Source organism: Orycteropus afer, unplaced genomic scaffold (assembly GCF_000298275.1).
Source record: "Orycteropus afer afer isolate SDZICR_OR568_19922 unplaced genomic scaffold, OryAfe1.0 scaffold00469, whole genome shotgun sequence".
NCBI lineage: Eukaryota > Metazoa > Chordata > Mammalia > Tubulidentata > Orycteropodidae > Orycteropus > Orycteropus afer.
In genome coordinates this window covers 377,326-400,448 of record NW_006922056.1, presented here as the reverse complement: position 1 = coordinate 400,448, position 23,123 = coordinate 377,326, and the positions used below count along the sequence as shown (strand labels likewise).

General features: G+C 57.0%; 2 protein-coding genes across 2 annotated transcripts; both read left to right on the top strand.

Moving 5' to 3' along the window:
- The first annotated feature begins 1,912 nt into the window (after positions 1–1,912).
- Positions 1,913–3,325, top strand: ABHD16B (abhydrolase domain containing 16B). The gene has a single exon (XM_007954658.2). The coding sequence runs from the start codon at positions 1,913–1,915 to the stop codon at positions 3,323–3,325; it is 1,413 nt and encodes a 470-aa protein (XP_007952849.1).
- Positions 3,326–5,433: 2,108 nt separating this feature from the next.
- On the top strand, positions 5,434–19,031 carry TPD52L2 (TPD52 like 2). The gene is made up of 9 exons (XM_007954649.1): positions 5,434–5,452; positions 7,883–8,028; positions 10,916–11,064; positions 11,705–11,764; positions 14,344–14,445; positions 16,786–16,812; positions 17,470–17,511; positions 18,268–18,316; positions 18,936–19,031. Exons 1-9 carry the CDS (start codon positions 5,434–5,436, stop codon positions 19,029–19,031), a joined length of 690 nt encoding a protein of 229 aa, XP_007952840.1.
- The last annotated feature ends 4,092 nt before the right edge of the window (positions 19,032–23,123 follow it).

Genomic DNA, 23,123 nt, shown 5'->3' with positions numbered 1-23,123 from the left:
GCTGTACAGAAAATGAATTTGCTTTGTAAACTTTCATCCAAATCACAATAAAAATTAAAAAAATAAAAATAACATAGCAGATTGAAAAAAAAGAAAAAGAATACCCCATGCAGTATTTGGGATATACTTATACTGCAAGCGTATTTGTTGTTAAGGTGTTGTGGAAGAATCCTGATCAAAGAGGGGACATGTGGAACGAAATTCCAAATTGCCATGGAATCAGACTTTCTGGAGCCTTGGAGGCTGGATGAGTCCTGAAACTACTGGCCTGAGATAATCTTTAGACCTTAAACCACAAAGATCCTCTGAAGTCTTTCTTAAACCAAGCAGTAAGTTAAGTTCATTTCATAAAAAACATCTGCCTGGAACACTTGCCCTTTGAACTCTCTATATGGGATCAAATTGGCAACAACTGGAAAGGTCAGGCAGGGCAGTGAGTGTTAAGGGGGAAGAGCAACTTGGAAAAGGAGAGTGAGCCTGGTGGCACAGCTCAGACTGGAATCGGTGTCGCTGACTCGTACCTGTAGAAACTGCTGAGGTAGTGCATGTTTTGCTGTATATACAAGAATTAAAAATATTTTTAAAAAAAGTATTTGTTGCTTATGTGAAACACAAATTCAACCGGGTGTCCTGTATCGTTTCTGGAAACCCTGGGGGGCCAGTCAGCCCCAGCAGCCCTCTCTGTAACCACCGCTCTCCTGTGACCCTCTGCACTACCCTCCTGGCTCTCAGCCTCTAAGACAGCTGCTTCGCAGCTCTGATTCCCAAACTGGTAGGATGCGGGGGCTGCGGACACGCAGAGGCAGACAGCAGAGCCCCTGCACACTTGGTCTCAGCAGGCCTGGCTCTCGGAGGGTCTGGCAGGGTTTGCCACTTTCTTGGAATTAACATTTTACATGTTTAAGGTCAGCAGCTGGGGGAACGCTCTGAGTCCTGCCCTCCCCTGGGGCTCCCCCTTTGGGGCTCTAGCCCTGCCCCCTTCACTTTCATTGGGCTTGCTCTGTGCTGTGCAGGAGAAACAGAGAACCCCCGCCACAGCCCTCCAGAAAAGAGGAAGGTGTAGCATGCAGGGTGGTTTAGGTGGGAGGGGGGCCTTGGAGCAGGGCTTGAAAAAGCAGAACCTTGGCAAAGCAAGACCCACCTGGAGAAGGTCACTGCTGCTGTGGGGGCCGAGAAAAGCAGATCTGGGAAGGGCAGGGCTTTCCAGCTGGTGCTTACCCCTCTCTTGGGAATGAAAGTGTGGTGGGCAGGGGTTCTACCCTTGGAGCTGTTAACCAGGGACCCTGGCCAGGCCAAATCCCCGGTGCTCCCCATGAATGGTGTTGCAAAGGAGCTGAGCCCACTCTGGGAGTCCACAGGTTTGCACAGTGTCAACAACCTGAACCCCAAAGAAGCTACTTCCTGCTCCACGGTCCCCTCCTACACAGTATAGGTACCTCTGGAGGCTGGGGAAGGTGCATCAAGCCTGGCACAGAGCTGCAGGAAGACGGCTAGGCTCTCAGTTGCCAGCCTGCCATCTCCAACTTGAGGAGGAGGGAAGTGGGTGCTGCTCAAGGTGTGGATGGGGCTGGGGGCGAATGGGAGGCAGGCCAGGCAAGGAGGGTGTGGCCACTGCAGGGTCTTGAGGGCAGGGCAGAACCTGGGGGTCCAGGAAGCCTCGGAAGCCTTCACTGTGGTTTCACCAAGCAACAGTGACTCACAATGCTGGCCCGCTGGCACAGACCCCGCCCCGCTGGAAGGCACAGGTCATAAAGGCCATGGGGGCCTAGCTCACGCGGAGGGGTGCTCCGGCATAGCCCTGCGCGGCCCTGGTCCCTGCAGCTGCCCGCTGGGCCGGGCCTAGGCCTCCTGTGGCCACACCGACCCCGAATCTGTGACTGGGTGGGGTGCAGCGCCTCCTAGCCTCGGACCCATGTGTGTCATCTGCTTCGTGAAGGCGCTGGTACACGTGTTCAAGATCTATCTGACCGCAAACTATACCTACAACTTCCGCGGCTGGCCGGTGGACTTCCGGTGGGATGACGTGCGCACCGCCGGCGGAGGCGGCAGCGGGCATCGTGCGTTGACGTACGCGGCGGCCGCAGCTGGCGTGTGGCTGCTGCAGGGTGGCGCGCTCGGGGAGGACACACCAGGCCGGCCGCCGCGCGCTGCCCGCAGCCAGGTGCAGTGCCTCTTGCAGCAGATTCGGGAGCTGCCCAGCCAGCTTGCCAGCTACGCGTTGGCCCATTCGCTGGGCCGCTGGCTGGTGTACCCCGGCTCCATGTCGCTGATGACGCGCGCGCTGCTACCCTTGCTGCAGCAGGGCCAAGCGCGCCTTGTGGAGCGCTACCAGGGTCGGCGCGCCAAGCTGGTGGCCTGTGATGGCAACGAGATAGACACCATGTTCATGGACCGCCGCCAGCAGCCGGGCAGCCAGGGCCGCGGCCTGCACCTGGTCATCTGCTGCGAAGGCAACGCCGGCTTCTACGAAATGGGCTGCCTGTCGGCCCCGCTCGAGGCCGGCTACTCCGTGTTGGGCTGGAACCACTCGGGCTTCGGGGGCAGCACCGGCACACCGTACCCACAGCACGACGCCAATGCCATGGACGTGGTGGTCAAGTACGCTTTGCACCGCCTGCACTTCCCGCCCACGCACGTGGTGGTCTACGGCTGGTCCATCGGCGGCTTCACGGCCACCTGGGCCACCATGACGTACCCGGAGCTGGGCGCGCTGGTGCTGGACGCCACCTTCGACGACCTGGTGCCGCTGGCGCTGAAAGTCATGCCCCACAGTTGGAAGCACCTGGTGGTGCGCACCGTGCGCGAGCACTTCAACCTCAACGTGGCCGAGCAGCTGTGCCGCTACCCGGGGCCGGTGTTGCTCCTGCGGCGCACGCAGGACGAAGTGGTCAGCACCTCAGGCTCCCTGCGCCCCCTGCCGCCGGGCAACGTGGAGGGCAACCGCGGCAACGAGCTGCTGCTGCTCTTGCTGCAGCACCGCTACCCCGCCGTGATGGCGCGCGAGGGCCGCGCCGTCGTGGCCCGCTGGCTGCGCGCCGGCACCCTGGCACAGGAGGCCGCCTTGTACGCGCGTTACCGCGTGGACGACGAGTGGTGCCTGGCGCTGCTGCGCTCCTACCGCGCGCGCTGCGAGGAGGAGCAGGACGGGGAGGAGGCCTGGGGGCCTCACGGACTTGCCTTCCCCTGGCTTGTGGGCCAGGGCCTGGGCACGCGGCGACGCCGGCAGCTCGCGCTCTTTCTGGCCCGCAGGCACCTCAAGAACGTGGAGGCGACTCACTGCAGCCAATTGGAGCCGCAGGACTTCGAGCTGCCCTGGGTGCTGTAGCCCATTTTCTGTGCGGCTTCCGTGTTCACGAACCCACTCCCCTTCCCACATCCCAGCCGCGTAAATCTGGCTCTGCGTGGCTCACTGGGCAAAGCTTTCTCTCAGGGCGGTGGAAGGTGGAGTCTGGGGGAGGGTGGGGCCCTCATCCCACAGGGCCTTCAGCTTAGTGTTCTTTCCTGCTCACTCCCTCCCTCCCTTGTCCCCACGAACACTTTTGGACGTCCCAGTTTGTGCCCTGCATCCGAAGGGAATGCAAAAATTAACCTGACCCACTTTGTGGTGATGCTGTGTGATGGGTGCTTTGATAACCACAGAAGGACACTGGGAACCTGGGCTGGGTCACAGGGACTCTTCCGGATACTCACCAGCTCAGTGTGTGTGCAAGCTTCCCCAGCTGAGCAAGGAGGGCACTGCAGAGGCCTTTGCAGCCAGTGTGGTGTTGCAGGGTGCTAGGATTCATCCCCTCCCCTGGCATCTATGGGAGGGGTTCACAACTGTACCACAAACTGGAAGTAACAAGGCAGACAGAGGGGCATGTCCATACAGGGCTGCGGACGCACAGGGATGACACAGATGAGGCCAAGCCTGCTCAACACCATCTGTGATTTATTCATTTGTTGTCTGCCCTGAACTACATGAGGCAGGCACTTCCAGCTGTCCCTGTTGTCCCCTGGGACAGGGCCTGGCCAAGGCAGATGGAGCAAGAATCTCTGGGGTCAGAGAATCTAAAGAGGCCAGTAGAGCAGGGGAAGTACTGGGGCCTGTGAGAGCAGAAGGGGCACCTACAGGGCCTTGGGGTCCTGAAAGAAAACTGCCTGGAGGAGCTAGCCAGGTGAAAGGAGGGGGATGGGACAGCCTTTGATGCAGAGTAATCAGGCTGGAGCCTGCAGAAGAGGGCGTGGTCATTGGGGGCCAGACCTTAAAGGGCCTGCACCCCATTTAAGGGCTTTCTTCCAGGGGCAGTAGGGTCTAAGGAAGGGAAGAGCTCAGGCTTGTTCTGGCAGAGCCAGGGTGTAGCTCTGTGCCTCTCCTTTGGGGTCAGTGTGTGCTGGGAGTCTCCCAGCCAGCTGCAGGACACCTACTCCCTCACGGGACAGCTGTCAGTATATTAGCCAACACTGGGGTGACCTGGCAGGAGGCTGGACATCGTGGAGGGGGCTTCTTTTCAAGGTGGCTCTGCCTGTAGGAACTCTGTGGCCACAAGACCAGTGTCTGAGTGAGGACCAGGCAGAGGGGCTCTAGAGGAATTCAGGGGCCGAGAAGCCTCCAGCAACCACGTTTGGGCAGCCTGGCAGATCCAATTTTTTTCCTGAACAATCACCACACTATAAATCCCCACAGAAGTACAGACTGAAAAAAGGGGAGACTAGGAGGCCAGACACTGACCCTAAAGTGAAGAGGTGGAACCTTGGAAAGGCTCTCACTGGGTTGAAGGTGCGTGAGCTTAGGCGCTTGTGTCGTTGTCAGTTGATGTCGAGTTGTCAGTTGCCGACTCACGGCAACGCCACGTGTGCAGAGCCGAACTGCTCCGCGGGGTTTTCAAGGCTGCGAACTTTGCAAGCAGAGCTCTAGGCCTGTCTCCCGAGGTGCCTCCAGGTGGGTTCGAACCACCAACCTGAGGTTAGTAGTGAGCGCTTAACTGCATTACAGTTGGCGGCAACCCCCTTTAAGACCCCCAGGGACCCAGCCCTGGAATTCCGCAGCGCCATCTTAGCGGTTCCTCACCACCTTCCCGTGGTCCTGCTCCTCCGGACCGTTCTACCCCAGTGTCTCGCTGGTGGAGTATACCAAGGAGGGACTCCCTCAGACCCCGGCCTCGCTTTCCGGCTTGGTCCACAGCCTCAGCCTATCAGGTTGGAGCAGTGAGCAGCGACTAGGCCGAAGTACGCCCTCATTGGACACCGCTCACTGGGGGCGGGACGATGGCGGGGCGGGTGCTAGGGCGGAAGTGGGCCGTCGCGTCTCTGATTACGTAATACCGCGGCGGTCTAGGCGGTTCCGCTCGCTCGTGTGTACGCGGCGAGCGACTCCCAGAGCGGCCTGTCTGGCTCTTATCCCGCCCGCGACCCCGGCCCTGACGCTTGCTGCGGCCCTGCTGCCTCCTGAACATGGACCCCGCAGGCCAAGGTACCTGTCGGGCCCGGTCCGCCCACCGCAGATGGGTCTGGCTGCCTCGCGTTCCGCCCTTCCCAGGATCGCCTCTCGGACTCTCTTGTCCCTTCAGCCCCTTCCGGTTTGCAGACAGTAGTCCCTCTTCAGCCCCTTGGGCCCTGTACGCGGAGATCCCGGTGGTCAGGCTGCTTCCCGGCCTCCCAGCTGTGCTGCCTTCTCGACCCCCCTCCCCCGGGCACCGCTTGGAGGCCCACTTGCGGCCCGACGCTCTCCTAGAGATTTTGGTCTCGTCATTCCAGGGGCTCCCATTATCCCAGTCACCCCTGGCCCGTCCCTTGCTGCGCCGCCCTCCATCCCAGCGCCGGGCCCCCCGGGATTGTCTCACTGGCCTTGGGCTGATTGTCGTGGGCCATGCTCGCGTTCAGCCCCTTGGGTAGCAACGCTGCCGAGGCCCAGGCTCCTTGGGGATTGCCACATGAGGCGAAGGGCGGAGTGAGTCGGGCACACCCAGCTCACTAGGTGTGTTTCCAGATCAGGGCGTGGAGCAGGCCCAGGGCGTGAAGTGGTAGCTAAACACGAGCGTCTGTGTGTTGCGGAGCTGGCCAGGGAACGCCGACCTTGGCGGAGGCACCGGTGGCCAGGGGGCGCCTCAGCCTGTTGGAAGCCTCAGCGTCCCTGGGGTCAGATACGTTCTGGGAGTCTTTCTCCTTCTAACGTCTGTTACGGAGTAGGCAAGCATCAACAGTCCTGGGCTTTTTCACAAAGAGGCAAGTTCACAGGATGGTTTGTTTTTGTAATTGAGTTAAGCGTTAACAGCACTGGATTCTGATTTTGAGAATAGTGGAAAACGTACTGAGCACTACATGCCAGGCTCTCGGCTGCTGACCTACAGGTGGGCAGCTCAGATCCGCTGGTAGTACCATGGGAAAGGCCCGGCCATCAGCTTCCACTAACGTTACAGCCGAGAAAAGCCTATGCAATCAAGCAGGCAAACACTTCCTCAGTAACACTCCAGGTTGCGGGGGGGTTGGAGTGGACTCAACGGCAATGGGTTGGTTCTGTTGGTTTCAGCTGCTGGGCGCCTGTCTGTGCCCATTTCTCAAATGGCTGTTTTCTGTTTTCAGGCCAGATTGGTCCCCTGCTTTATAGATGAGTATGTGGGCTGGGAGAGCTAGGACTCACCCAGGGCACTGGCCTCACACTTCGTCTCTATAAGACCTGGGGTGGGACACTTCTCTGGCCTCAAGCTCCTCCATAAATGAAGACGTGAGTAGCATCCTCCTGTAGGGTGTGGTGACATTGGCAGTCACACAGCGAGATTGTGCAGTGCCTGGTACATGTTTGCCAAGTGCCCAGTTTCATTCTTGGAGTGATTTCCTTGGGGTCCAGTTTTAGCCTTATAGATAGAAACTGTTTAAGGGCCTTCATTTACTTAGAAAAACGGGATAAACTTTGTAACGATGTCAAGGCCTTTATGGAACTTGAGTAAATCCAACATGGTGGCTACAAGTAGGTTAGTCTCAGCTGAGAATAAGATCCATTGTTAAAAACGTGGACCTGCTGCACTTGGTAGAACACATCGAGTGCCAAGGACATGCACAGCTCTGGCTCTGCACTGAGGAAGGGGGACACTTGCAAGTAGGCTGTCTGGTTTTAGGTGAAATTTACTGCAGTAGACAGACATCTGCACCTCAAAGCAGTTTTGCGTTTTATTTTAACATCTCAAGTTGGTAGCAGAGCTGTGCTGGGTAAGAGGGAAGACATTTTCAGCACTGGTCCTAGGAGGACTGCAGAACAGCGCTCAGGTGTTTGGAGTCAGAGGGGACTGGAGTAGGCGGGTCTTCCCCCTGGGCAGTGCCTGGGAGAGTGTATGCAGACCGGCAGGTGTGTAATGTGGACAGGAAAGAGGGCATGAAAGAAGTGACATGGGTGGAAGCAGTATGTCCCCACTGTGCCCAGAGTGTGTTGGCTGACTCTGCAGGGTCTGGCGGCTGGCACAGGCTTCTTGTGTGTCATTTTCTCCTGGGTCCTGGCAGATGAGCTGAGTGCAAAGTGAGGCTACTTGTGTTGTTTACGGCCATATTAAGTTCCTTCTTCTGGAAAGTATGAGATCGGCTGCTTGTTTGCAGCGAGCATAGCCCCGCAGGGAAACCAGAGTTAGAGTAGCTGCCTGCATCAGTGTCCCCAGTGCCCAGAAGCAGTGCCCCGGTATTGGGTTTGCATTGGGGTGGCCGGGGTTCCTGCACAGGCTGTCCTCGGTGTCGTGGTCCATCCTGTCTTCCAGGACTTTCTGGAAAAGAGGCTTTGTTAGTCCTGACAGTCTCTTCAGCTGCCTTCTTCCTTGGATGCCTGCCCTCCTACCTCACTTTCTCCCTCATGGAGACTCCTACCCTTTTTATTTGCTGCCTTCTAACTGGACTCTCTGACCCTGTTCCGTCTCAGTAGATATCAACCTGAACTCTCCTCACAAAGGTCTGCTGTCTGACTCCATGATGGACGTCCCTGTCGACACGGGTGCGGCTGCCCAGACCCCTGCTGCCGAAGGCTTGACGGAGGCTGAGGAGGAGGAGCTCAGGGCTGAGCTTGCCAAGGTAACCCTGTGGGGAGGCCTCTGGGGTTCACGGGGGCCAGGGTGCTGTCCGTGCTGGAGAGATTGCCCTGGGGCTTGCCCACACTGCTCTGTGCTCCCCACAGAGACCACTCTCGGGCAGCCTTTGCTTGTGAACATGTCCAGCTCCATGCCGCCCTCAGCCGCTGGTGGAGGTGGGCTGAGCCTGTCACCCCAGCGTCGTGTGTGGTGGAGAGGGCACTGTGCAGGGGCAGCTGCTCTGCCTGTTGTCTGCTGGGAGCTACATGTGAGTGCCAGTTGCTTCCAGGACTCCAGAAGGTGGTTGGTGCTGTCTGCCCTGGACCTTATGCTTTCTTTCAGATATACTTTTTCTGGTAAAAGTTAATTGTAAAAGCTGCTTCTGTTGACCTGTGAGAGTCCCTTCCGTGGGGAATGCGAATTGCATGTGAGAGCGTCTGTGTGTAGTTTCTGTCCCACTGCAGGATAACCTTCTACCCCTTCTCACCCCATGACGCCGCGTCTCATAGGGGCCCACGTCAGCCTCTAGAATCCGATGGTTGGGAGCCCTGTACGTTATGGGCTTGGCTCTGGCTTCCCGGCATTGAAGATGCGTTCTGGATCAGTCCTGGGTCTGGACAGAGCAGGTCCTGCAAACAAGCCTGCTCCTGGGCCTGGGTTTCAGATGACTCGGGGAAATGACGCAGCTGTTCCTGCATCACAAGAAGGTTAAAAGAGAAGTAGCAGGAACTCCAGGGTGACAAAGGCTTTGCATTTTGTTTCAGAGTATGTTGGTACGGAAGTGGAAACCACAGGGTCTTTTTCAGGATACAGTGGCCAGAAGAAGGAGCTCTTGTGTCACTTACAAATTCCAACTGCATGTCATCCAAGAATGCCAGATACACAAAGCCTGTCTGGCATCTGATCATAAGTGGGATGTTGTGTTCACTGGTTGTAACTGCAGGAGGAGTGGTTTGGACTTAGGGAACTATATGTGTCTTTTAATTATTTTTTGGTTGTGTTCTGAAGCGAGACCTAGTGATGTGGAGAGCTCAGAGCTGGTATTTAGTGCCTCACTGCTTCAGGAATGGGAGCGTGCTCGGGGGGGGGGGTGTGTGTGTGTGTGAGGACCCTGAGAACCCGGGAATATGCTCAGTGGGTGCTCTGGGGTGAGTGAGGGCCCTGAGAACCCAGGAGCATGTCAGTGCATGCTCCTGTGGGGGCTGAGGGTCCTGAGGCTCTTTCTAAAGTAATAAAATTGCTAAAGATGTTTCCATGATATTTGAAGACTTGAGATAGGTCAAATGTTTGTCCCCAGAGTTGTTTTGTTACTAGTTCAAACCCCTTTGAACACAAAAGAGAATTTACTTTCAGCTTTTGCTGAGGGCTGGAGCTGACCTAGAGACATAAATGCTCTAACGTCGGGTCTGTGTCCATCTGTCCATCTGTCATGTGGCCCCTCACCCTGTATGTGAAGCTCCCTCCCAGCTGCAGGTGGGCCTGGCTGCCACTGCTCAGCCTTTTCTCATCCAGTGTAAAAAACACATGGGGTGGCCTCTTCTGACCTCCTCCAACCTCATGAGGGGGAAACAGAATCACCAGTGGCAGCCTAAGGCTGATTCCTATGAGGCCAGACATGCCATCACCCTCCAGCCTTCTTACCAATTCTCACACCAACCATCCCTCCCTCTGCACTCATTCCTTCTCTACTGGTTTTGATAATTGATTGCAGTGGCCACACAGAACCTGTTACTTCCATTAGGGAAGTAACAGGTTACACTTCAGGGAGAGATACGACTCAGGATACAATTCTTCAACCAGGACAGCCTCCCCTCAGCCATGCCCAATGACACACCTCTCTTTGGCCCTCTGCCTCTTGGCCTGGCCTCTGCCTTGCTTGGGCAAGTGTTAAAAGTTCTTTTGGCCTTGCCAATAGGTGCACCCCACTCTACCAACAAGCCTCCTGCCCATCGGCACTCAGCTTTCTCGCTCTGTGGGCTGGCAAGCCCACTGCTCTGTCTGATGTCTTGTGGTTCCACTACCACTGTTTCTGCTGTATCTCTGCAGACTCTGCCAGTCTCTTTGCCTGTCTCTCTCCCAAGGGAGTCCAGCATAGGGATCTTGGTTCCAAGGACACGTTCCACTCTACCTCTGGCTTTTCTGTCTTGATGGCAGTGAGATCCCCCCTTCTGCCTCTAGGAGGCTCACTTTAAGCCTAGCAGGATGACAAAACTGACTAATCCCCACATTAGGGGTCTATACACCTTATTTGCATGGTCCCTCCCCCACAAGGGTGCCATGTACATTATTTACATTACTCACAAGCTGTCCAGTCCCCTTGGTGGGTCACAAGTACCTCACATTTGCACAGTCCCACACACTAATAGGGTGGGAGTCACAAAGACCATGGCTAGAGGAGCTGTACCAAGTCACACCCTCCATCACATCCAAGTTTAAGGCTTACAGTCTAGAGGGGCTTTTTAGTCAGGGCCTAGGACCCGGGTAGGCGCTTCAATGAGCCTAGTTGGCTCATACTCATCTGAGATGAGCCCTGGGGCCAGGCTGGGCCCTGACGTGCAGCCCCCAAGACCACCTGGCTGAGCCCCAAGACTACCTGGCTGAGCCCCCAAGACCACCTGGCTAAGCCCCCAAGACTACCTGGCTCCAGAAGCAGTTGGGGTGTTCATACTGGATCAGAGCACCTGGTGTCTGCTGTGGGGCCTGTTCTGAGCCCAGTGGCGCTTTTGTGGGCAGAGCATCGAGCATGTGCCAGGTGTAGTCCCCCCTGCAGTCTTTCTGGCTGGCCCCGTCGTGTCGGCTCGTGCCTTCTGTGGGCAGAGCATCGAGCATGTGCCAGGTGTAGTCCCCCTGCAGTCTTTCTGGCCTCATTGTGTTGGCTCGTGCCTTTGCAGGTGGAGGAGGAGATCATTACTCTGCGCCAGGTCCTGGCAGCCAAGGAGCGGCACTGTGGGGAGCTGAAGAGGAAGCTGGGCCTCTCCGCCCTGGACGGGCTGCGGCAGAACCTGTCCAAGAGCTGGCATGACATGCAAGGCTCCAGCGCGTAGGTACCCATCCCAGACAGCCTGGGGGTGGAGAATAGGGGCTGTGCAGGAACACAGGGGTCCAGTGTGCTGGGACTAGCTCCCCAATTTGGGGCCTGTACTTGTTTGTGGAGAATATGGCATCCTGCTCATCCTCTAGGTGGAAACTGGCCAGACGTGGGGTGGTGGGGAGCTCTGTTGGAGTCCTGTGTATGTGACTGGGGCCTGTGAGCCTGTCACCAGCACTGAGTCGTACATCATGGGCCTTCACCCAGACTCACCTCACCCTTCTGAATTTGGGACACCATTTCCGACCCAGCCTTGGCTCTGTGGCCCTGTTAATAAGCACATCCAGCAGGTGGCTGTCTGGCATTCTCTAGCCATGGGTAGCTGTCCTGCCACCTCCCCCCAGTGGTGACTCAACTGAGCACTGCCTACTGGGAGTGAGCAGCCCCCCGACACCTCACTGGGATCACCTGGTGCCAGCATGTGCCGAGCAAGGGTGCAGGCATGGTTGTGGCAGCAGACTTTCCTCAGATCAGCCCTTGGTTTGCTCTGTCAATGGGTCCTTTTCTGTCTTTCTCAGAATTCCACGGACAGTTTCAGACCTGAGTTAAAAAACTTATTCTAAATTGTTCACCACAGACTTTCTGTTTTTAGCTATGTGAAAACTTCTGAGAAACTCGGAGAGTGGAACGAAAAAGTGACCCAGTCTGACCTGTGAGTGCCTGTAGCTGGCAGCACCACCCTCTTCCCACCCCTCACCTCTTCTGTTGCTCTTCCTCCTGACCCACCTGCCCAAGTGGCAGGGAGGGTTTGTGCTTGACGGGGTTGGTGTTCTGATATTTGCTTACCCTTGTCTTCTCTCATACTGTGAAGGGGACCACGCTTTGCTTTACACTCTCACCAAATGGGGCAGTGGAACAGACGGGGTGCAGACTGTGTACAGCGGGACAGATGGAACAGATGGTGCAACAGGACAAACAGGGTGCAGTGGACAAACAGGGCAGGTGGTGCATTGGAACAGACGGGGAGCAGTGGGACGAACGGGGTGCAGACGGAGTACAGCGGGGCAGATGGGGTACAGACGGGGAGCAGTGGGACAAACGGGGTGCAGACGGAGTACAGTGAGACAGATGGGGCAGACAGTGCAGCAGGGCAGACGGTGTAGTGGGACGTAGGGGTGCAGATAGTATACAGCAGGACGGATGGGGCAGATGGTCCAGTGGCACAGACGGTGCAGCGGGACAGATGGGGTACAGATAGTGCAGCTGGACAGTGCATTGGGACGGATGGTAAACGGTATAGTGGGACAGATGGGGCAGACGGTGCAGCAGGGCAGATGGACTACAGATGGTGCAGCGGGGCAGATGGGGTGCAGACAGTGTACATTGGGGCAGATGGGGTACAGACAGGGTGTACAGACAGTACATTGGGGCAAGTGGAAGCAGACAGTGTACAGCCTGGACGTGGCGCAACCTTTGGAAGGGAGTGCTGCTGAGTCACTGGGGCTCTGTGAGGCTTGGGGAGCATCTGTGACTCCAAGTTCTTTGGCTTTTAATTGAGTGAAGTGGCCAGGTGCGAGCTGGCCTGACCCTTTTGGTGGCAGTGATGTGTTTGTCTGACTGGCCGTTTTGTTTTGGTCCTTAGAGCATCACTTATATTTCTGGTTCCAGGTGAAGGGTCTGGAGGGAGCATTTTCTGTTCTAGAAAGTCAGGTGGAACGTTAGTGGCTGAGAGTCATGGATAGCTTTAATTGAGGTGTTACTTTGGGGGACAGTGACTCTGGGTGTCTCATTGAAGACCTTGAACTAGGTGGTGACACCTTCATGAATCTGCTTCAGTCTCATTTACGCATATCGGAAACTGGGTGGCATATTCAAAGATTCTCTATTTGGAAAGAAGTGCTATCACAGTTGCCAGAGAACACAGCAGATAGTCCTTTCGTGTGTGGAAGGAGAGGACACGGTCACGGACGGGGAGGGGAGGCCCCGGCTTGCGACTCGTTGGACCGCTCATTGGCCTGGAGGCTGTCGGCCTCAGGCTGGCAGGCCAGGTCACCCCCAAGGAAGCATGGAAGGCCCCACTGTGTGAGGAATGAGGTTCTGCCCCATCTGTCCCGCTGTACACTGTCTGTACTCCTGTCCGGGAATGGCCAGAAGCCTCCTTCCTGTACTCAGAGCTGTGTGGCGAGACCCCTCCAGGGATGAGCTGGAAGCCTCCCCATGCTCAGAGCTGGGTAGAGATCCCTTGGTGAGAGAGAGTTGGGGCAGCAGTTGGCAGAAATAGGAGGGAACTGGAGCCCAGGTGGGAGCCCAGGTGGGAAACAGCCCTTGGGAAGGTTGGGAAAGGGCTTGGGAGGGGGCAGAGCTGAGCCCTGGGGCACCACCATTGGCTCTTCCTGCTGACAGTGACGGTTGGAGGCTGCTGTCATCACAGGTCAAGTCGGTCTGGAAAGAACTTTTGGGTTGTACCTAGTGATGCTGAGGCGGACCTCCTGCCTTGGCTGAGTAGAGCACTGTGGCCAGGGCTTTGAGTTTAGGGTTTGGTAATGGGGTCTGTCATGTTACAGGCTCCTGCGTCCTTCTTTTTGTTTGTGGAAGCAGCTGGGTGAGACAGGCAGTGTGAGATGTCCCGCTCAGAGTGGCCTGTGGCCCTGGCTGGCCTGTGGCTGCAGTGCCTCGCTCGTGTGGCTCTTTCTGTCCTGCAGAGACCATGTTGAGGTGGGGAGCCACCCTCCATTGTGCCTGGGGGGAGGAGATGGAAACAAAGATCTTGGTGCCAATACCAGACGCTCGCCTTGCAAATGGCGTGGCATTGAGCTGCATGCCTGATGCCCCCACCTTGGGGAGCACTGACCCCGACAAATGCACATTTGCACTTGGGAGCACACTCCCTCCAACCCCTGGCGTGGATGTGGCTGGGGTCCTGCTTACACGAGAGGAGAATGTAGGAGTTCCAGTGTGTGTTAGTTAGGTTCCCTTCACTGTGGTGAAGGGCTCCTGAGAGGACCATCCTGCCCCTGTGCCATACTTGTGGCCTCGGTCTGGGCTCTGCTTTCCAAGAAGAGCAGAGAGTAGAGGGTGGGGCACACAGGTGTCACATGGAGGCAGTGAGAGAGGCAGAGAACTGTCACAGCGTTGGGGAGATGTAGCTTCGTGGAGCTAAGAGCTCAGTAGGGCCATGGGGACGTGATGCACCCTGTCTGTGACAGCTAGACGCGTGCTTACCTCAACTCCTCCATCCCTGTGGGGTGGCCTTGCCATCCAGTTGACTGGACTTGTGTTGCCTCCCCTCAGCTACAAGAAGACTCAGGAAACGCTCTCACAGGCAGGACAGAAGACATCAGCTGCCCTGTCCACTGTGGGCTCTGCGATCAGCAGGAAACTTGGTGACATGAGGTGAGACATCTGGTTGCTCTGCTCAGCCTTGTGGCTTGGTTCTTTGAGGCTTCTGGTGGAGGTGGCCTTGGCACCCCAGCTACAGCCGCACCAGCCCTAGTGTTAACCCTGTGTGTCTCCCTCTATTTCCTTATCCTTAGTGAGGAGTGGTGGTCACTGTAGCCGTCTGACTGGTGGTCAGGCATGCTGAAACAGGGGTCTATCTTGGGTGGGCCACAGCCGTCCTTGGGAAAAGCCCCCATGTGCATCCCTCAATGTCTGTCTGGCCTGAGTCTCAGTGAGATGCTTCCTGGATGCTGGTGTGCAGCCAGATACCCAGGGCCAAGCCAGCACACGTTCCCAGAGGCCTGGCCTTGAGGGCAGTGACTGGGGACAAGGCGTGACCGAGCAGCTCAGGTGTGCCGTGGCTCCACCCACGGACCAACACTTTGCCCTCATCTCCTGCGTGTGACCGTGATGCCAGCCTTCCTCGGGCCAGCACAGTGATGAGGAGGATGGGCTGGAGCCCACTGGGCTGCTGTTTCAGCCCTGTGTACAAGGGGGGTGGAGACGGGCCCTCGGAGGGCAATGTGCAGAGGAGTGCCCGGTAGGCACATTGTCCCCTTGGGCTGGCTCCCACCTCGCTCCTCCCCACTTGCTGGGTTTAAGCACCCCCCTTCCCTAGTCTGGCAGATGTCCCATGGGGCCCCAGGTATGGGCTGTGCCAGCCGTGCAGAGGCTCTCTGTGGGCTGTCTGGATCTGTGAGCCTGTGGGGGAGCACAGCATTTAGTATGCACCTTTGCTTGCCCCTGTGCCTTTAGGGGGCCCTATGGGTCACCCATAGCCACAGCCCCACGCCCTTAGGTCAGTGCTCAACCTGCTTGCAGCTGCGTCCAAATGAGCAGGCACTGGCCTGTGGGACACCACACCCCAGGCCTGCCTGGAGCTGGGCTGCAGCGCTGCTCTGCAGCTGTAGGGACCAGGGTCTCCTGGCTGTGAGCTGTGGTTCTCCCAAACTCGGTGGGCACAACTCATCTGAAATTAGGCAGGTGTTGGCACCATGCTGCTGCACTCTCTGGATGCCTGCTCTGGCCTCTGAGCCTCTCGGTGAGCTGGAGCCATGGCCATGCCCAGGGCAGCCAGCCTCCCGGGTGGTCAGCATCCCCTTCCCCTGGCTGCTGGAGGGAAGCTCATAGGCTCACACCTGCATGTCCCCCCCAAAGCGCGGTGCCTCAGCATGCCTCATGGGGGAGCTGTGGATATTAGGTCTTCCCGAGTTGAGTTCTCCATGAGGAGCCCTTTCTGTCACTGTGGCGTGATTCGGCTCGGTTGAGTGCCCCTCATGGTTGAGTTTGTCAGAGCATTTAGGATGGGCCCTGAGTGCTTCTCCAGCTGGGGAGGACTGCCTTGGGCAGAGGCCAGCAGCTCATTGTGTGGTGGTTTCTCGTTGTCCATCTGCCTGCCCTATCTGGTGAAGGAGGACTGGGACCTCGAGTTTCAGTGCGCCTTGGGGGGCATTTGCACATGGTGGAGGGGCTTGTGTTGCCTGTGTTCAGTGGCACTGTGAGGGCTGGCCTTGATCCTATGTTTGTTCTTGGCTGTTGCAGTTACCGTCATCTTGTGCTGTGGCCATGGTGCTATCTGAGGTCAGGTCTGTCACCTGCCCTGGTTCAGAGGCCCCCCAGGGAGGGTCATGTGAATTCTGGGCCCAGTGGGCCTTCATGGCAATGGTGTCCTTGAGGACTGGCCCTGTGGGGCTGCAGGCAGAATGGGAGGTGAGCTGGTTGCTGTCCAGCCTTCCACCTAGAGCGGGCTGGCATGTTGGTCGGCACTTGGTGCCCAGAGTCCTAAAGGCCAGGTCCTTGAGCGTTCTCTGTGTCAGGAACAGCAACCAGGACCCAATAGTGGGTGGGCTATGCTAGGCTCCAGCCTGGCAGGTTGCACAGGACATGGCTGGCGGCTGACACCCCCAGCAGTGACTGAGCCTGGGGGTCCCCAGGGACTCTGGGTCCTGTTAGTTGCTTGTACTCTGAGACAGCAGATCTGCGGGCATGTGGGGACACTGTCTGGGTCTGCTGCTTATCGTGGAGCTGCAGGCAGGGCTTTCTCAAGCAGCGACCAGGCTGGACCTTCAGCATGGCTGTGAGGCTAGGCCACAGTGGCCTGCACGTGTGCATGCAGAGTTGTGTTAGGACACGGCCACTCTGCGTAGTCTGGGTGGCAGGGGGGTTTCTCCGGTCAGCATGCAGGACATAGCGGCAGCCATCCCTCCGGATGGAGGTTCGGTGTTGTCCTGGGAACTTGATCTAGGTCCCCTTCCTGATGTGTCTTTTTCCTTTTCTTCTGCTGCGTTGGCTCAGGGCTCATCCGTTCTCACACTCCTTTAGGTAAGACTGATGCAGCTCTGGAATGGGGCTGGGCCTGCTGGTGGGGTAGACATGGTAACAAGACCCCTCGGCCCTGCCTCCTCCCTGGCCTGGTGTCTGTGTGCCAGCAGCTGGCAGCTGCTGCAGAGACTCTGGCCTCTCAGGGGTCACCTGCCCTGCATCACTGCACATGGAAGTCCCTCATGGTACGTGCAGTGTCTGCCCTGCCTGCGCCTCAGAGCCCCTCCTGTGCTGCAGACGCAGCCTGCTGCCTGGGCAGCCTTCCCAGCTTGCCCTGGGTCCTGGGACCCAGATATCCCACCCGTGATCGGCAGTATTGCACTTTCTCAACTCGGCTACTGCTCTTTTGGTCCTTGAAGTTGCCCTGAAGTTGGTTGGGCAGCTGAGGGCTGCTTGTACCCAGAAGCAGGCCTTGTCGACAGGCTGTCTTGTTTCACGCCTACTTCATGTCTGGGCCAGGCCTGACTTGTGGACTGACCTCTGGTGTTTCCTTAGCGGGGAGGAGGAGAGAGCCTTGGTCTAGTGGGACCTTTCCCCTGGCGTGGGCCCCTCTGGAGATCCCTCCTGTCCTCACTCTGCCAAGTCAGACTTCAGCACCGCTGAATGGTATTAACGCTCGCTTCCTTCTTTGCTTTCACCATGCTTCCTTCTGAGCAGCAGCTACTCCATCCGCCACTCCGTCAGTATGCCAGCCATGAGGTAACGTGGGCCCATCCCGCCCCCTGTTCTCACAGCTCCCTAAAGCAGGAGCACCGTGCCCTGCATCCTGGCGTCAGCAAGGGGCTCTGGAAAGGCTCTTCTGAAATCCCTCTGCCTGTCAGCCATTGCTGCCCTGTGTGCACAGTGGGGTCAGCTCGGGCGGGACCAGGTGTCCCCAGGGCTTTCCCCTACGGGGCCTGGAGCTCCTTGGGGATATCTGGAGCCACAGTTTCTGGTCCCTCCTGTCACTGCCATGGTTGCAGACAGAGCTCCTGTCCCTGTTGCCTGCCTGGCAGGCCTCTAGGGACCAAGGGGACCCATGTTTGTGGGGGTGGGCGGATGCCTCAGCTGGCCTGCTTTCCCTGCTGCCCTCCAATCGCCCTTGGTTCCCTTTTGCTCTGAGAGGTGTGTGTGAAGAGCACTTGGGGACTTTTCTAACCCAAATTCGGAAAGCCTCTCTGGGGACAGGAGAGGTGTGCCCACTATCCTGTCCGTCATGGTCAGGGTCTGCAGGTCACCCGTGGGAGGCCTGGTCTCACCAGCAGGTGGCAGGCACGTGTCTGTCCCAGGGGCGCTGTACACACGCACATACACACACATACACACACATGGGGTGTGGGGCCTGGGTTTGGCAGGCCGTGTTTATGCAGTGGGATCTCAGGATACCATGGAGGCCTGAGTCAGGCCCCGTAGACTTGGGGGTGGGGGCATCATGGCCGTCCTTCTGGGCACTGATAGCCATTCCCTCTCTTCTAGGAACTCTGCCACCTTCAAGTCGTTTGAGGATCGTGTTGGGACCATAAAGGTAACCATGGGGTCGCTGGTGTCTGAGTCTCTGGACAGTGTGTAAACTGTCATTTCCATAAACTTCTTAAAAAGTTTTTGTTTCGAGATGATCCTAGATTCTCTTGCAGTTGTAGGAACTAAAACTGAGAGAGGACCTGTACCCTTTACCCAGTTCCCCTCCACAGTAACATCTTACAGAACTGCAGTACATGCCCACAAGGAGCCCCATCAGCCTTCAGAGCTCCTTCCTCCCACTCTCACCTGCCTTAGCCCCGGCCACCACTGGCCCCTCTCAGTTCTGTAGCTGTCGTGTGGTGACTGAGTGCTGTATGATGGGACTGTGTGCTCTGCAACCTTCTGGGGTGGCCTCTGTCCTGCAGCACCTCCTGGAGATCCGTCCAGGTGGTTGCCTATATCCACAGTTCCTTTTGCTTCCAGCCGAGCAGTGTCCTTGCTAAGTAGACTCTGTAGCATTGGGCACCATGAATCCTGGCCTGGGCTTATTCTAGTTCACCTTGTGCTATGTCCAGGTGTGCGGTCCATGTAGGTTGATGGGGAGTCCCGGCCTGGGCTCTGTGTCTCTGTGTCCTCTGGTGCTGTGTCTCAGGTGTGTGCTTTCTTTGTTTTCTTTGGTGTAGTCTAAAGTCGTCGGTGGCAGAGAGAATGGCGGGGACAACCTTCCTTCTCCAACAGGAAATAGTGACAAGCCCCTGCCGGATCACGCCCCTTTCTAAGCTCCAGCAGCTTTGCCTGGCCATGGAACGCGCACAAGTACCCCCAAACCTATCACAACTGCAGCTCTGCGCAACAGGACCAGCCAGCAGCCCCCATGGGAAAGGAGCAGGCCCATGTGCGACGTGCACTGGGCCACACAGGCAGCGTAGCCTGGGACTCGGGCATTTTACACTAAAGTTTGCAGAGGGGTAGATCACTGTGCCATCCTTCCTGGGGTGCAGGAAATGGAAAGGCAGTGGGTCCTCAGGGGTCTTGCACCAGCACCCACACTCCTCTTGGACTCTCATGAGTGTGTCAGGATGGTGTGAGGGTAGAGATAGTCTTTCCTGACCTCCTCCTCCTCCTTCCCCAAGCCCAGGGTGCAGTCACCTGCAAGCCCTGTCATGCCGCACTTGTTATTTCAAACTGCCGAATCTGAGGGCGGCCATTTCTCAGACCTCTAGGAAGGAGCTAACCTAGCAGCCTACTTGTTACACTAACGATCCAGCTTTAACAAAGGGAAATTCTTTATTTTTTAAACACGATGGACTTTTCAAAAATTAAAATGAAGCAAAGCAGCTTTAGCCTCATAGTTAGTCTTGTTTCTTTGGACTTGGCTGAAGTACATACCTTACGTCGCCTTTTGCTTTAGTCTTTATAATCCTTGTCTGCTTGGAAACAAGGGCTCCTGACGTGTATGCATCAGGTGTGGTCAGGTCCAGCTGTGGGCCAGCACCTGCCCGTCCGCCATTGTGCTCATTTCACTGACCACCCACCGTCCATCCCACCACACTTGCTTTTCTCTCTTCCCACAAGGGTGGCAGCTCCCAGGCCTCAGAAGGGGCATGAGAACCAGAAGCCTCTGCTCTCAGCACCCACCACGATGCCGCCGCACTGTGTTACAGTGACCCCTGAGGGTAATCGCTGGCTGGTGACCCCGTGTCCATACGCAGCATGGGTGAGAAGTAGAACCAGCCTTCCTGGGACAGGTCAGGGATGGGCCATAGGAACCAGCTGGCACCTCTGCTCTCACCTTTTCTCAGGAGCTGTGCTCTGGCGGTGTGCCTGTGGTGTGGTGTGGTGTGGTGTGGGGGACAGTTGTGTGCCTTACTGGTCCTGGACAGGAGACGTGGCGTTGGGCCTGCTCAAGGCTCTTTGTGTTCTGTGACCCAGAGAAGCAGGTTTGACACCTCGTGAGCCTCCTACCACCTTGCACGTGTGCCGTCAGTTCCCCTTCTGGGGTCTTCGCTGTGGCCTCGAATTAGGTTTGGCGAGAAGGCGGCTGCAGGGTGGTCACTGGCTGGCCTTTCAAAACAGCGACAGGTGGGTGCCCCATCAGTAAAGCATTCCTTTTGGGGAAAAACCCTCTTCACCTCGTGTGGTGTCACCTCATCAGGAGGTGAGCAAGGAGTGGCACATGGGCTGGTGTGGCCTCTATAGCAGGGAGCTCCCCTCTAGGGAGAGCAGACAAGAGCAGGTCACTGGGGCAGGCAACACCCAGGTGTGGTAAAGGTAGCCACAGAGCACAGTGAGGACATGCCCAGATCTGGGGTCAGAGTGGGTCTTGGGGAGGAGGAGCCCCAGGTGGAGGGAGCAAGGGTCTACAGGTGAGCACCAGCGGGGACTCTGCACCGCTACAGGGAGTTGGCCTGGCAAGAGTTTGTTCAGGTCCTGTGGGCATCTCTCCATGCTTGACAGCTGTTGGGGTAAAAGGAGGCTACACCTCCTCCCTGCTGCCTAGACAGGCCCCAGGGAGGCGCCTGCCTACCTCTGACCAGTGGAGCACACGCCAGAAGATGGGCTGTGTGGGGTGGTCTGGTGGGGTTACAGTGTTTGGTCCACAACCACCCTGTGGAGGAGTCTCTGTTGTCTGGATGAAGGGCCACCTGGGGCCTGAGGTCGCTGAAGAACCAGAGGAGCCACCAGGCTCAGAAGATGATGCGCTAACCATGGTGCAAATGAGAAGGGGCTGTCAGGTAGATGGGCCAGGAGGAGGGAGTTTTCCAGGCGGCGGTGCCAGCAGACCCACCAAGAGGACCTGGAGGTCTCTTGGAGTACACTCATGATGCTGGTAGGGAATTCCCAAGGCGAGAAGACTTTTAAGGTAATCTCAGAAACAGGCTTCTGCCCACCCTGTGTGAGGGCCATCATGACTGGCTGGGTGTGCAGTCTCTTCATGAATATTCACTCGGCTCCCTTGGTCTTCACCACACTGCATGCTGCTCTCACGAGACCTGCTCTCTGCCTCCCTCCCTCTCCTACTTGCTGCCATCCCCCCTCCTCCTCACACAGCCCAGCATGACAGCCCTGTACAACAGTGAGCTGGTGCAAAGCGTAGAGCACTATTGTCTGAGGAGTCAGCACGTAGGAGTTTTGGAAATGAGTTCCATGCAGTCTTCATTTATTAAGTATTTGAAATGTCATGTGGATAAGAGACTGCTGCGTTTTGTGAGGTACCAGGGTGAGTCAGAGGAGGACCCAACCCTCAAGGATTTGGCAATTCTATTTGTTGGGAAAGATAAGGTGTCTATCTACATTAGTGTGAAACATGTAAGAAGAGGAATGGTAAAGTCCAAGTTTGGGAACTGGAGGTTGTAATCAAGGGCACGGCTGGAGGGGTTGGCATTGGAGAGGGAGAGCAATTTCTGTCTGAAGTTCTGTCTCTTCCTTGAGAACAAAGAGGAGCATCTGCAGCAGAGTGAAGGATATGAGGCTGGTCCAGCAGAAGCCAATAGTGTGTGACTCAGAAGCACTAGTCACTTCCAACATTGGACAGCTGTCCTTCCAGGCTCCCTCTAGACAGGTTGGCTTGTTTGCTCTTAAATACATTTGTAATCACTCTATATGAACCTGCTTGCTTATTTTTTTTTGCAGGAGCAGTCGCAGCATTTCCAATGTACTATGTAGCCTTTGACTACATATTCAACGGTTGTGTACTACTTCATACAATTAATTGATTGTACAATTAGTTGTTTTCCATTTTCACTGTTTATCATCATCTTAGTGCATACCCCTTTTTCTGTATTTGAGAACATTTTCTTAGGGAGCATATCCCTGAAGTGGAATTTCTGGGCCAAAGCAGAACTTCTTGCAGCTCCCCACACACTCCCAGTGCTGCTTCAATCTCACATTGGTACCAGGCCCATTTTGTGCTTCATTCTGCCACTGCTTCTGTCCTGAAAGTTTCATCCTCTTGAATCAGGGCAGACATTAGTCCGGCTTTTGTCTTTGGATCTCCATGAGCAGCAAGGCCTTTTCTTCCACCTGCATGCTGACTTGAGGTCTCCACCACTTACACTTCTGAGCCTGGAACAAGCTTGGCAAGTCCAGGCAGCAAATGAAGGCAGTGTGGCAGAAAGCCAGAGCCGGCGAGCAATTGATACAGAGGGTGCTCTGTCGGGGAAGGCCATGGCTGTCATCTGGTTTGTGTATTAAAGAGGCCGCTGAACAGAAAGTGGCCAACGGGGGCAAGAGCGGATGAGGAGGCCTGCAAAACTGCGTGCAGAGGGGCCGTCTGGCAGCTCCGGGCTTGGCCCGCAGTAGCACAGAGCAAGCGCATCAAGGCGTGAGGGGGACGGTGGTGCGCATGTCTGCATCGCAGGGCTGGACCGGCGGGGCAAAGCCCGGGGAAGGGGAGGAGCACGGCGGAGGAGAGCCGGGGCGGGGCAGGACTGGGCTGTGGTGGCTCGCCGCAGTGATTGGACAGGAAGGAAGGAAGGCTGACTAGTATCAGTCGCACGACGCGGTGGGGGGGCTGGCTCCCGGCACCAGCCTTCAGCTCCATCTCCCGTTCCTTGTCAGGGACAGTTACATCACCTCAATCTTACATAAAGCGCTAAGCAAATTCAGCTGCAATGACAGCACCCCGCACCTCTCCCTCCTCGCGATACCCACCACAGCGACCCTCCAGGGGGTCCCTGAGGCCCCGCCCCGCGCCCAACCCCTTCCCCACTGGGCAGAGGGCGCTTCCGGCTCCGCCCTGCGCGCCCTGCCCACCGGACCGCCCACGGGCTGTCACTCAGGCTCCGCCCATCGGGGCGTGGCCTCGGCCCTGCATTCTGGCGCACGCGCCGGCACGCCCGCTGCCCGGGCCGCAAGGGCCCACGTCCGCC

Coding starts and splice junctions, on each gene's coding strand:
- ABHD16B (XM_007954658.2), top strand. CDS start 1,913: ATGTGTGTCATCTGCTTCGTGAAGGCGCTGGTACACGTGTTCAAGATC.
- TPD52L2 (XM_007954649.1), top strand. Junction 11,765..14,343: donor AAAGTGACCCAGTCTGACCT/GTGAGTGCCTGT, acceptor GCCTCCCCTCAG/CTACAAGAAGACTCAGGAAA. Junction 14,446..16,785: donor AGGAAACTTGGTGACATGAG/GTGAGACATCTG, acceptor GCGTTGGCTCAG/GGCTCATCCGTTCTCACACT.